Here is a 12089-nt window from a genome sequence, read left to right on the forward strand (position 1 = left end):
ATATGTAGCAGCTACACAAGCCAGTAAAGAAGCAATTTGGTTGAAGATGCTATTGGAGGAGCTTGGGCACAATCAAGAGTATGTCTCTCTATTTTGTGACAGTCAAAGCGCCTTGTATCTAGCAAGGAATCCAGCATTTCATTCAAGGACAAAGCACATACGAGTTCAGTTCCATTTCATTCGTGAAAAGGTGGAAGAAGGAATGGTAGATATGCAGAAGATCCATACCAAAGACAACATAGCAGATTTTATGACGAAGGCGATCAACGCTGATAAATTTACCTGGTGTCGATCCTCCTGTGGCCTGTCAGAAACGTAAGCAACATGAAGGTAAAAGGTAGAAAGAATGGTGTGAAGATATGATTGTTCCAATCTAATCTTCAAGTGGAAGATTGTTGAAATTCCAAAGTCCAAATTGGCTGCACATTTCCACCGAAAGTGCAAATAATTAAATGCACCGAAAAATGAGTTATTTTTTTGTTGATTTTTTGGCAATGGTAAAATCTCAATTTTAGTTATTGTACTTTAGGGTATTTATAAATTAGTCCTTAAAGCTTCCACCGAAAGTGCAAATAATTAAATGCACCGTTACCCATGGTTTTTACCCTATTTTATTTAGGGGTTTTCCATGTAAATTTTGTGTCTTCTTTATCTTCATTTTTATTTTCTCAAATTATCAATTGCATTTTTGCTCTATCCGATAGTCTTCTTCCGCAATACATAAAAGGTTGAATACATATTTTAATCCTTCTATTTCAGTGAAGTTTTTATTTCGTCTTTTTTAGATTTTTCGGTGAGTTTGGCCTTCGCTCTAATATTGGACAGTTTCTTAATAAAAAAATTAATAATATTGGACAGTTTCATTTTTTAAAGAGAAAATAACCTCAGTGACCAAAAATCCCAGATAATATACGATTTTGACCAACTTTTTTTGGATTTGCGAAAATGACCAACAAAATCGCAATACGATCTCTAATTCGCATTGCGATCTCCACTATCGCAAATTCGCGTTGCATTTCGCATTGCGATAGTTGAAAATCGCGTTGCGATAGTTGAAAATCGCAACGCGATTTTCCATTTCGCGTTGCGATAGTATACAGTGTCGTTGCGATTTTCCATTTCGCGTTGCGATAGTCTACAGTAAATTAAAAAAAGATTTTGTTTCTTAAGAATTTTCTCTAAAAAGATAGTATCCGCGCGGACGTGTCGAAGACACGTATTACCACGACCACGACCACGACCACGACCCGACCCGACCCGAGACGAGACGGCGGCGGCGCGCGAGAGTCCCCCTTGTTCTCTTTCACTCAACAAGGAAATGGGAAATACAAGCCTTAAATACATTTTCATATAGTGTTTCCAATACTATGTGGGATTGAGCATTACTCAACACTTCAAAGAAAATATAGCAATTTTTGTAGCATGTTTCCCACTTAATCAATATCTAAAAATTTTATCATTTTATCAAGAGAATTAAAAGAGTTGTAGATATCTACATTTCAATTCAAACTTATACATATAGTTTTAATATGATAAAATGTTTTAATATTTTTAGATATGTATTAAGTAGGAAACATGCTACAAAAATTGCTATATTTTCTTTGAAGTGTTGAGTAATGCTCAATCCCACATAGTATTGGAAACACTATATGGAAGTGTATTTAAGGCTTGTATTTCTTATTTCCTTGTTGAGTGAAAGAGAACAAGGGGGACTCTCGCGCGCCGCCGCCGCCGCCGTCTCGTCTCGGGTCGGGTCGGGTCGGGTCGGGTCGTGGTCGTGGTCGTGGTAATACGTGTCTTCGATACGTCCGCGCGGATACTATCTTTTTAGAGAAAATTCGACACGTCCGCGCGGATACTATCTTTTTAGAGAAAATTCTTAAGAAACAAAATCTTTTTTTAATTTACTGTAGACTATCGCAACGACACTGTAGACTATCGCAACGCGAAATGGAAAATCGCAACGACACTGTAGACTATCGCAACGCGAGATGGAAAATCGCAACGACACTGTACACTATCGCAACGCGAAATGGAAAATCGCAACGCGATTTTCAACTATCGCAACGCGAAATGAAAAATCGCACGACACTGTAGACTATCGCAACACGAAATGGAAAATAGCAACGACACTGTAGACTATCGCAACGCGATTTTCAACTATCGCAACGCGAATTTGTAATACTGAAAATCGCGTTGCGAATTAGAGATCGCATTGCGATTTTATTGGTCATTTTGGCAAATCCAAAAAAAGTTGGTTAAAATCGTATATTATAAGACATTTTTTATCACTAAGGCGATTTTCTCTTTTTTTAAAAAGTGACGTCTTCACTTAATTAAGCTCTGTCACGTGTAAAAAAAGTTTTTTTCCCTGAAATACGCATAAAAAAGTTAAAAATATTACATGTGATAAAATTTAATTAGGTTACGTGATATATTTTATTAAAAATAAAAAAAACAAAAGTGATAATACTTGAAAGTTAGAATAAAAATTAAAGTCAGTATTTCATTAAAGTAAAAAAATTATTTTAAATATCAAACTCTGTTTTCAATAAACAAAAAAATAAGTTAAAATAATATAACATCAACATGAAAATTTAAACCACGTGGACAAATATAAAATTAAAATATTTGAATAAATGTTTCATCTTCTATAAAATCCTGACAAGTATCAATAATTTTTAAGTCTATTCGAGCTTAGATACAATATTGATAAAAGCGTAAGGATTGAGACAATTAATTTGACAAATTATTCAGTAAATAAGTTATCAATCTTTTCTGATTAAGATATGTATCATGATCAATACAACCTGAAATATAGAACTATCATAATTGTTGGAGCTATTAACTGAAGGTTAACTGATCCACGTGGCAGTCTTCACCTGACTGGGTGGTTGCAAGCTGGTAGAATGCTCTTAGGGTTGTTAGGCAATTACGTTGTTAGTCTACATGTATTAGCTATATAATAGTACCTTGGAAACTGTGTAATATACCTTCGATATTCAATAAACTACTATTTTCGTAATTCATTTCTTATATCTCAACATGGTATCTTTCGCATTCGATCTTGGGTTTATCTTCTAGCTTTCGTTGTCTCGTGCTGTCATATTTCTTTCATACCGACAATCATGGATATTTCCTCCGGTAGTGCGAAAGGCTTTACAAACAAGAAGGTTAATGTCATTCTCGATGAAATAAAATTTCTGTTATGAAAGCAGTAGATCTTGCTCATGATTTGAAGCCATCGACTTGAGCAATTGTTGATTGGTGCCATGCTTTCTTCGCCGGAAACTTTGGTTGATGACAATAGTGAAGTGAGGTCAAATAAAGCTTATGAGGATTTTATCATAAAAGATAATGCACTCGTGTCGTGCTTACTATCAACGATCAGCCCACATCTTCTTCCTCAATTTGTGGGGGCTAAAACTATCATATCGATCTAGAATATGATCTTCAGTTCTTCGCCAATCGTTCAACAACGGTTGTGATGAGTTTACACTATAAGCTCTGATCACTGAAGAAGGGAAATGATAGCATGCACATTTATCTTACTCGTGTCAAGGATGTTCACAACGCTCCTGCGGCTTGTGAGAGTGTCATTCCTCACATCGAACATATTGTAAGCATCTTGAAGGGTTTATCGCACGAATACCAACCTTTTATGCATGTCATAACCACCATGAAAGAAATTATTTCTTTAGATATCATCAATACAATGTTGATAGATGCATAAACTCAATTATCTGGGTTCAATTAGCATCTTGATTCTCTACCAATTAGTGCCAATTTTGCTCAAGGTGAGGTGTCACATGGAGTGAAACACCCAAGTCCGAAAAAAATTGAACCCGAAGGGTTTAGGAATTACACGGGACCAACATAGTGGCTAACCCATTTTTTCCAAATAAAACATTTCATTTTCCAAAATAAAATTCATCATGTTTAAGTTAAAACAAAATATTAGTAGTTAGGTTTACAAATCGGGAAAACTCCCAAAATAATTTATCAAATACAATAATCCAAGAGTTATGACTCGAAATACAAAAAGGTTTATGATAATACATGCCCACTATAATAATCAAGACATACTTTGTTGTTACTGATATTTGGAATTCGAAGCCTGGCGATGCGCTCCCGAGTCCAGCATCTACTAACCTGCGAACGGAAACAATTCTGAACGCTGAGCTACTAGCTCAGTGCCACAAAAATGACTCCACTATGCTATATACATCCATTAACTATGAATACTTAACAAGTTAAGTCATGATGCAACATAATGCAATAAGCATAAATCATAACATGAGGATATGTATCATAAGAATCATAATATAATTACCATTACATAACGAAAGTTCCTTAGCATTAATACTAAAGTGCAACAACACTGATACAGAAGTGCATTCACACTGAATCAAACGTACATTCGCACTGATACTAAATTGCCATTGCAATGGGGAAGAGAATCTAAATATATATGCTCACATATTTGAATAGTACATGCATATACTGAGGTAACCCGGGTGTCCTCGTTGTTTCCTGAGCATCAAATAGCGACTAGTTTTATGCCACACAATTTAGTGTTATTATTCATAAGGGTTTCAAAAGTTATTATCACTTGTGGTCTAATTTAAGAACCCTCGATGCCCTCATAATCCCCTCAACAAACTTACAAATTTTGTTAAGTTCTATGCCCTATACAGGATGTCAGTATCGATACCGACCTTAGGGTATCGATACTAGCCTTAGTATCGATACCAGTTTGAGCTTCGATGTTTCAATTTTAATCTCAGTATCGATACCTTGATGTAGAGTATCGATAATCTCCCAATGGTATAGATATTTCCATGAGTATCGGTACCAATTTGGCATTATGGAATCTTGGTATCGATACCACACCCTTGGGTATCGAGACCGGACCCTGAGTAATGATACTCCTTAAAGGGGTATCAATACTTACCCTAAAAAATTACCTCATTTTGCCTTATACGAAGAATAATATCGGTATTGTTCTTACAATACTAATACTAACGGTTCATAGTGCTCTGTTTAAGTACGAAAATGGCTCCTTAAAGCTCTCATAAGCCTCCTTAAGGCTACCAAAGGTTTGTTAGTTTTTATGGGGATATTTAACATCAAAATGAGTTATTTAACACAACAAAAGCATCAATTAAGCATGCTACCATTCACACCCATTTTGCACCCAAAGAACACAACAAGCAAGCAAACATAGAATCATGGCTTACATAAGGTAAAAAGGAAAGTCACTTATGTGTTACCTCACTAAGGCTGGAGAAATGAGGCTTCAAGGGTCACCAAGCACCAACTTCTCCTTTCTCTTATCTTGAGAGCACTCACCATATTCTTTCATTAACTAAAGCAAAAAAAATGATCAAAAATCTCCTTTTTAAGCTTCTAAATGTTTAGAAACATGTTTTTAAATGGCGATATGCAATAGGTTGTTTACATGCAGTAACCATTGGGGTTCGAGAAGCTTGTTGAAGATGGATCTCCTCTGCTATGTAAGTTGTAAAAAGCGTTGTATGGCTTGAGACATGCACCTTAAAATTAGCATACGAAGTTGAAAGAAGCTCTCTTACAAATGGGGTTTCAAGTTTCTAGGGCAAATTTGTCATTTTTCTTTACTAGAAAAAAAAGAAGATTGTGTATACTTGTTGGTATACATGGATGATATAGTCATTTCAAAGAAGTCTCTATGTGATGTTGAAAATGTGGTGTGCATGCTGCAAGAAAAGTTTTTACTTAAAGATCTAGGAGAGTTGAGTAATTTCCTAGGAATTGAGGTAAAACGATGTAATAACTCCATGGTGTTTAGTCAATGAAAGTTTGCCTTGGAACTTCTAGATCATGAATGTATGAAAAATGTTGATGCGTGTGCAACTCCTATGTTTCCAGCGTGTAAATTTTCTCAAGAGAAGGGAGATTTGTTGCAAGATGCTAGTGTGTACAGGAGCATTATGGGCTTGTTTCTCTACTTGTGTCATACATGGACAGATCTTTCGTTTATTGTAGGAAAAGTTTCACAGTATATGTATGCTCCTCGAGTATGTCATTTTACAGCAGCCAAGAGGATACTTAGGTACCTTACAGGGACAATAAACTTTGGTCTGATGTTCTTACTGACCGAAAGTGAGATGGGTGTATCAATCGCTACGTTTTCTGATGTTGATTGTGTTAACAATGAACATTTGGGCAGTATATCATTTTATTCCTCTTATTTTCAATTACAGCAAATTGGTCCTTATATACACAATAGCTTCCTATAACTAACTCAGTAACAGAAATCTAACAAACTCAACAAACTAACAGATTACATAACTGTATTGCAACAGTTAATACTTTCTACACTCCCCCTCAAGTTGGTGGTTGCAAAGATGTCTTTAAACCCCAACTTGGAAACTAGATATTCATGTTGATGCACACCCAAGGCTTTTGTCATCAAATCTGCTTGTTGCTCCCCTGTCTTGACATGTTTAGTTTGTATCAAGCCTTCTTGAATCTTCTCTCTGACAAAATGACAGTCTATCTCAATGTGTTTGGTTCTCTCATGAAAAACTGGATTAGCTGCTATTTGCAAAGCTGCTTTATTATCACACATTAATTGTGCTGGTGCTAAGTTTTTCAAGCCTAACTCTGCTAACAAACCCTTCAACCATATAATTTCTGCCGCGGTTCCTGCCATGCTTCTATATTCTGCTTCTGCAGAAGAACGCGCAACCGTGTTCTGCTTCTTAGACTTCCAAGAGATTAGAGACATTCCAAGCTTAATACAGAAACCTGTTACAGACCTTCTAGTCATAGGACAGGCAGCCCAGTCAGAGTCACAGTAAGCAATTAACCTGCACTCACTCTTCGCACTTAGCAAAATCCCTTGTCCAGGATTTTTCTTGATGTATTTTACCACTCTTAGAGCAGCTTCAAGATGCGACCTTTTTGGTTTATGCATAAATTGACTGAGGAAATGTACAGCATAGACAATATCTGGCCTTGTGTGAGTCAGATATATTAATCTACCTATAAGTCTCTGAAAAACAGACTTATCCTGCAACAGTTCTTCATTGCTACAAACTGCTTCATCATACTCTGCTGAAGTAAACTTTTTATTTTGCTCAAGAGGAGTCAAAGCTGGTTTAGCTCCCCCTACTCCAATCTCTTCAATCAACTCTAAAGCATACTTTCTTTGATTCAGCACAATCCCTTCCCTTGATCTTAGAACCTCTAATCCTAGAAAGTACTTCAACTCCCCAAGATCTTTCATTTTGAAATTCTCATTCAAAATGTGTTTCAATTCTGCTATCAATCTCTCACTACTCCCAGTGATTAAAAGATCATCAACATATATCAACAAAACAACTATATCACTCCCTTGTTGCTTTGTAAACATTGAATAATCATACTTGCTCTGTATATAACCAGCTACAAGTAAGGCTTCTGTTAGCTTCAAATTCCATTGCCTAGAGGCTTGTTTTAGTCCATAAAGTGATTTATGCAGCCTACAAACCTTAGACTCCCCCTGGCTGCAAAAACCATCAGGAAGTGCCATATAGACTTCCTCAACTAAGTCACCTTGTAAGAATGCATTGTACACATCCATTTGATAAAGAGGCCAAGAAAAAATGGAGGCAATGGCAAGGACAGTTCGAACAGTGACTAGTTTAGCAACTGGAGAGAAGGTATCCACAAAGTCAACCCCTTCTCTTTGATTGAATCCTTTAGCAACAAGGCGAGCTTTGAACCGTTCAATATCTCCATTAGCCTTGTACTTGATTCGGTATACCCATTTACAGCCTATTGGAACTTTCCCTGATGGCAGAGTAACTATTGACCAAGTGTTGTTTGACTCCAAAGCTTCAATCTCTTCCTTCATGGCTTTAATCCACATAGGGTTGGTGATGGCTTCAATATAGGTTTTTGGTTCACTTATATGAGAAGTGGAAGATAAGAAACTTTGAGTTTTAGAAGGTAAGTGAGAATAAGAAATGAAATTGGAGATAGGATACTTACTTGGAAGAGATGAAGATTGGTAGGATTGAACATAGTCATGTAGCCAATTAGGGGGTTTGATAATCCTAGTGGACCTTCTCTGAGCCAGACCCTGAGTTTGTGGTAAAGAAAGTTGACCAGAACATGGAATTGAAGATGGAGTAGGCAAACTAGTTGAGACTTGAGGTGATGTAGAAGAAGAAGAAGAGGAAGAAGGAGAAGACAAATTAGGTGAAACAGAATCAACAGGATGAGAAGGTGCAGAAATTTCGAGAGTAAGAAAATCAGAATCATCAATGAAGGACTGAGTAGGAAAAAATGGAGAAGGCTTATTTAATGGAATTGAGAAAGGAAAAATAGTCTCATGAAAGACTACATCACGATTAACAAAAAAGACTTTGTATGAAGATCAAAAAGTAGATATCCCTTTTGAGTTGAGGAATAACCCATAAAAACAGAAGGTAAGGCTTTTGGAGAAAATTTGTCCTTACAATTGACTTTAGTTGCATAACAAAGGCAACCAAAAACTCTCATATGAGAAAGATTAGGTGATTTTTTATAGAAAACTTCAAATGGGCTTTTCCAGTTTAGAACAGCAGTAGGAAGTCTGTTAATGATATAACAAGCTGTTAAGACACACTCACCCCAAAATTTGATAGGAACATGAGAATGGAATCTAAGAGCACGTGCTACCTCTAAAAGATGTTTATGTTTTCGTTCAGCAACACCATTTTGTTGGGGTGTATGAACACAAGAGCTTTGGTGAATGATACCAAGGGATGAAAAAAGCTCAGAACAGTTATCACTAAAAATTCACCACCATTATCACTACGAACATACTTAACTAAAGTAGAATGATGATTTCGAACAAGATTAAAAAATTGTTTAAGGAAGATAATTGCATCACTCTTAAGTCTCAACAGGTAAACCCAAGTGAACCTAGTATGATCATCTACAATAGTCAAAAAAGACCTATGACCACTGTGTGTTGATATTCTATATGGACCCCATAAGTCAATATGAATTAAATCAAAAGGTGTAAGTGACCTAGAAGAACTAATTGGAAAGGGTAACCTAGACTGTTTTGCAAGAGGACAAACAGAACATTGCTTAACAGAATTTTCATTTAATGGGACAGAACACAAAATGGAGTTTTATGCATTTTAACAGAAGTAGCATGCCCTAAACGTGCATGCCAAAGCATTGTATTATTGTCACAGGAAACAGACATACAACCAGAATCAACTTTACATTTGGATGATGACAAAACAGAAGTAATATTTGTAAAGGACAAACCAGAAACAAGGTCTTTAGAGTCGAACAAATAGAGACCACGAGCTTCCCTACCAATCCCCCTCATCTTCCCAGTGAAGAGATCCTGCAAAATACAAAAATGAGGGTAAAAACTGATACTGCAGTTGAGATCTTTAGTGAGTTTTGACACTGACAGTAAGTTATGATGAAAATTAGGAACATACAACACGTTTGGAATAATATCAACTGAGTTAAAATGAAAGCTACCAGTATGGGTGATTGGAACAGTTTTACCAGTGGGCAGATGGACAGAACTAGGCTGACATGAAGTTAGAGATTGCAAACAATGGATTTCAGACACCATATGGTCAGTGGCCCCTGTATCAAGTATCCAACGAAACGAATTAGAAGAGTCAGGTGAGCACAAGGAAGCAATACCTGCTAGGTTGACTGCTGCATCCACCGAGGGAGTTTTGTTCAAGAGCTCTAGAATCTGATGATATTGAGCTGCTGTGAAAACTGGAGAAGTATTAACTATGCTGGAATCATGTGAATCATGATTGGAGTCAACCAGGGAGGGATTAGTAGCAAAAGCTGCCTGAGAATTCTTCTTCTTGGTAAATTTGAAGTCTGGAGGAAAACCAATCAAACGATAGCAGTTGTCTCGCTTATGACCTTTGATTTTACAGTAATCACAAACACCATTGAATCGCCTACGATCTGAATTTCCAGATGCATTGGAGTACATGGCAGTGGCACCCGAAACACCAGATAACTGAGCTCGTTGTGCTTCTTCTTGTACAATCATGGAATATGCTTGATTTACATTCGGTAGAGGTTGCATAAGCAGAACTTGGCTACGAATGGCTGAGTAAGTATCATTTAGGCCCATAAGAAATTGCAATAACCTCTGTTGTGCGATGTGTTTGGAATTCTGCTGAGATACCTCGCAATTACAGGCTGAAAGAGGAACTAGGGCATGGTATTCGTCCCACAACAATTTCAATCTCGTAAAATAGGTCGAAACTGTTGAGTCACCTTGATTTAGGGTAGCAATTTCACGATGTAAAAAAAATATTCGAGATCCATCTACCTTATCGAAGCGCTCCTTCAAATCACTCCAAACTTGAACAGCGCTTGAAGCGAATACAATTCCAGCCGAGAGATCGCTGCTTACAGTGTTAAGAATCCAGGACAAAACAACCGCATTACAACGTTCCCATTGAGAGTGCAGGATCTCATCATAATCTTCTTTGCAGCAGGTGCCATCAACGAGACCTAACTTATTTTTGGCCAGCAACGCGATTCTCATAGATCTGCTCCAGACGGTATAATTGTCGATGCCAACCAGACGATGCGAGACCAGAACACCGCCCGGCGTATCAGACGGATGCAAAAATAGAGGATGATTGAAGTCGAGCACGGCGGTGGTAGCAGCAGCGTCAGGAGTGTCCATTTCTTCGAAAGAAATCGCCCAAAACCAGACCTAATTTAGACGAGAGAAAAAAAGAAGAAAGCCACGGGCAAAGAGTAGAGGAAAACGGCCCAAAAACAAATAACCTGGGCTAAACTGATACCATGTTAACAATGAACATTTGGGCAGTATATCATTTTATTCCTCTTATTTTCAATTACAGCAAATTGGTCCTTATATACACAATAGCTTCCTATAACTAACTCAGTAACAGAAATCTAACAAACTCAACAAACTAACAGATTACATAACTGTATTGCAACAGTTAATACTTTCTACAGATTGGGGGTCTAGTGTTGACGGTTTTCGGTTAGTGTCAGGGTATGGAGTTTTTGTTGGCAAGTGTCTTGTGGCATAGAGTTCAAAGAAGCAAATGACAGTCTCGAGGTTGACCACGAAAGCCGAATATAAAAGTGATACTGATGTAGCTGCAGAGATTACCTGGATACTCTTCTGAATGAACTAGGGTTGCAGCTGCATAGAAAACCAGTTGCCTAATGTGACAACACAAGTGTTGTGGCAATGAGCGCAAACCTCGTTTTTCATGCACAATCCAAACACGTAAATTTGAACGTGCACTTCGTCCGGGAGAAAGTGGCAACTGGTCATTTGTGTGTTAACTACGTTCCGGATGCTCATTAAGTGGCTGATGACCTAACCAAGTCTCTGCCCAAAGCAGCGTTTGAAGACTTTTGCCACAAAGTTTGTATTATACTATTATGTCAAGCTGAAGAAAGTAAGGTTGAAGGAGCAAGGGGAATGTTAGAGCTATTAACTGAGGGTTAACTGACCCACGTGGCAGTCTTCATGTGACTGGGTGGTCACAAGCTGGTAGAAAGCTGTTAGGGTTGTTAGGCAGTTACGTTGTTAATTTGCATGTATTAGCTATATAATAGCAGCTTTGGAAATTGTGCAATATACCTTCGATATTCAATAAACTACTATTTTCAGAGTTCCTTTCTTATATCTCAACAATAATAATATATAAAATCGTGTTATAAAAGCATAACAGACATATAATAAAATCTAACGCTTCGATAATATGAAAATAAGGAAAAATAAAACATGAATATATTTGTTTAGATCAAAATCAAAAAAGAAATAAAAACAAATGAGATGATGATAATTACTTTAAAAACAGTAGTAGTATTTTGATGGTAAAAAAATTTATGATTTCAAAAACTAAACTTAAATAAATATATATAAAAATTACATGTTTAGTACTTAAATTATCAGTTTTAGTTTGTTTTAGTAGTTAGACTTTTATTTTTTTTTCAAAATCATACATAAAGTTTAATTTTTATTTCATTTTAGTATCATGCCATTATAAACGATAGTTTTTTGTTTCATTTTAGTATTGTCG

At 36.7% G+C, this 12089-nt stretch overlaps 1 protein-coding gene across 2 annotated transcripts; it reads right to left on the reverse strand.

Moving 5' to 3' along the window:
- Positions 1 to 9219: 9219 nt before the first annotated feature.
- Positions 9220 to 10994, reverse strand: LOC120153902. Of its 2 annotated transcripts, none has more exons than XM_039165765.1 (2): positions 9691 to 10994; positions 9220 to 9376 (listed from the first exon to the last, which is right to left on the reverse strand). In XM_039165765.1, exons 1-2 carry the CDS (start codon positions 10706 to 10708, stop codon positions 9342 to 9344), a joined length of 1053 nt encoding a protein of 350 aa, XP_039021696.1. In that variant the 5' UTR covers positions 10709 to 10994; the 3' UTR covers positions 9220 to 9341. The 2 variants fall into 2 exon arrangements, with proteins under 2 accessions (XP_039021696.1, XP_039021695.1); XM_039165764.1 differs by having other exon boundaries at positions 9547 to 10994.
- Positions 10995 to 12089: the final 1095 nt, after the last annotated feature.

The sequence above is a fragment of the Hibiscus syriacus genome, unplaced genomic scaffold (assembly GCF_006381635.1).
Source record: "Hibiscus syriacus cultivar Baekdansim isolate YM2019G1 unplaced genomic scaffold, ASM638163v2 tig00111105_pilon, whole genome shotgun sequence".
Taxonomy (NCBI): Eukaryota; Viridiplantae; Streptophyta; class Magnoliopsida; order Malvales; family Malvaceae; genus Hibiscus; species Hibiscus syriacus.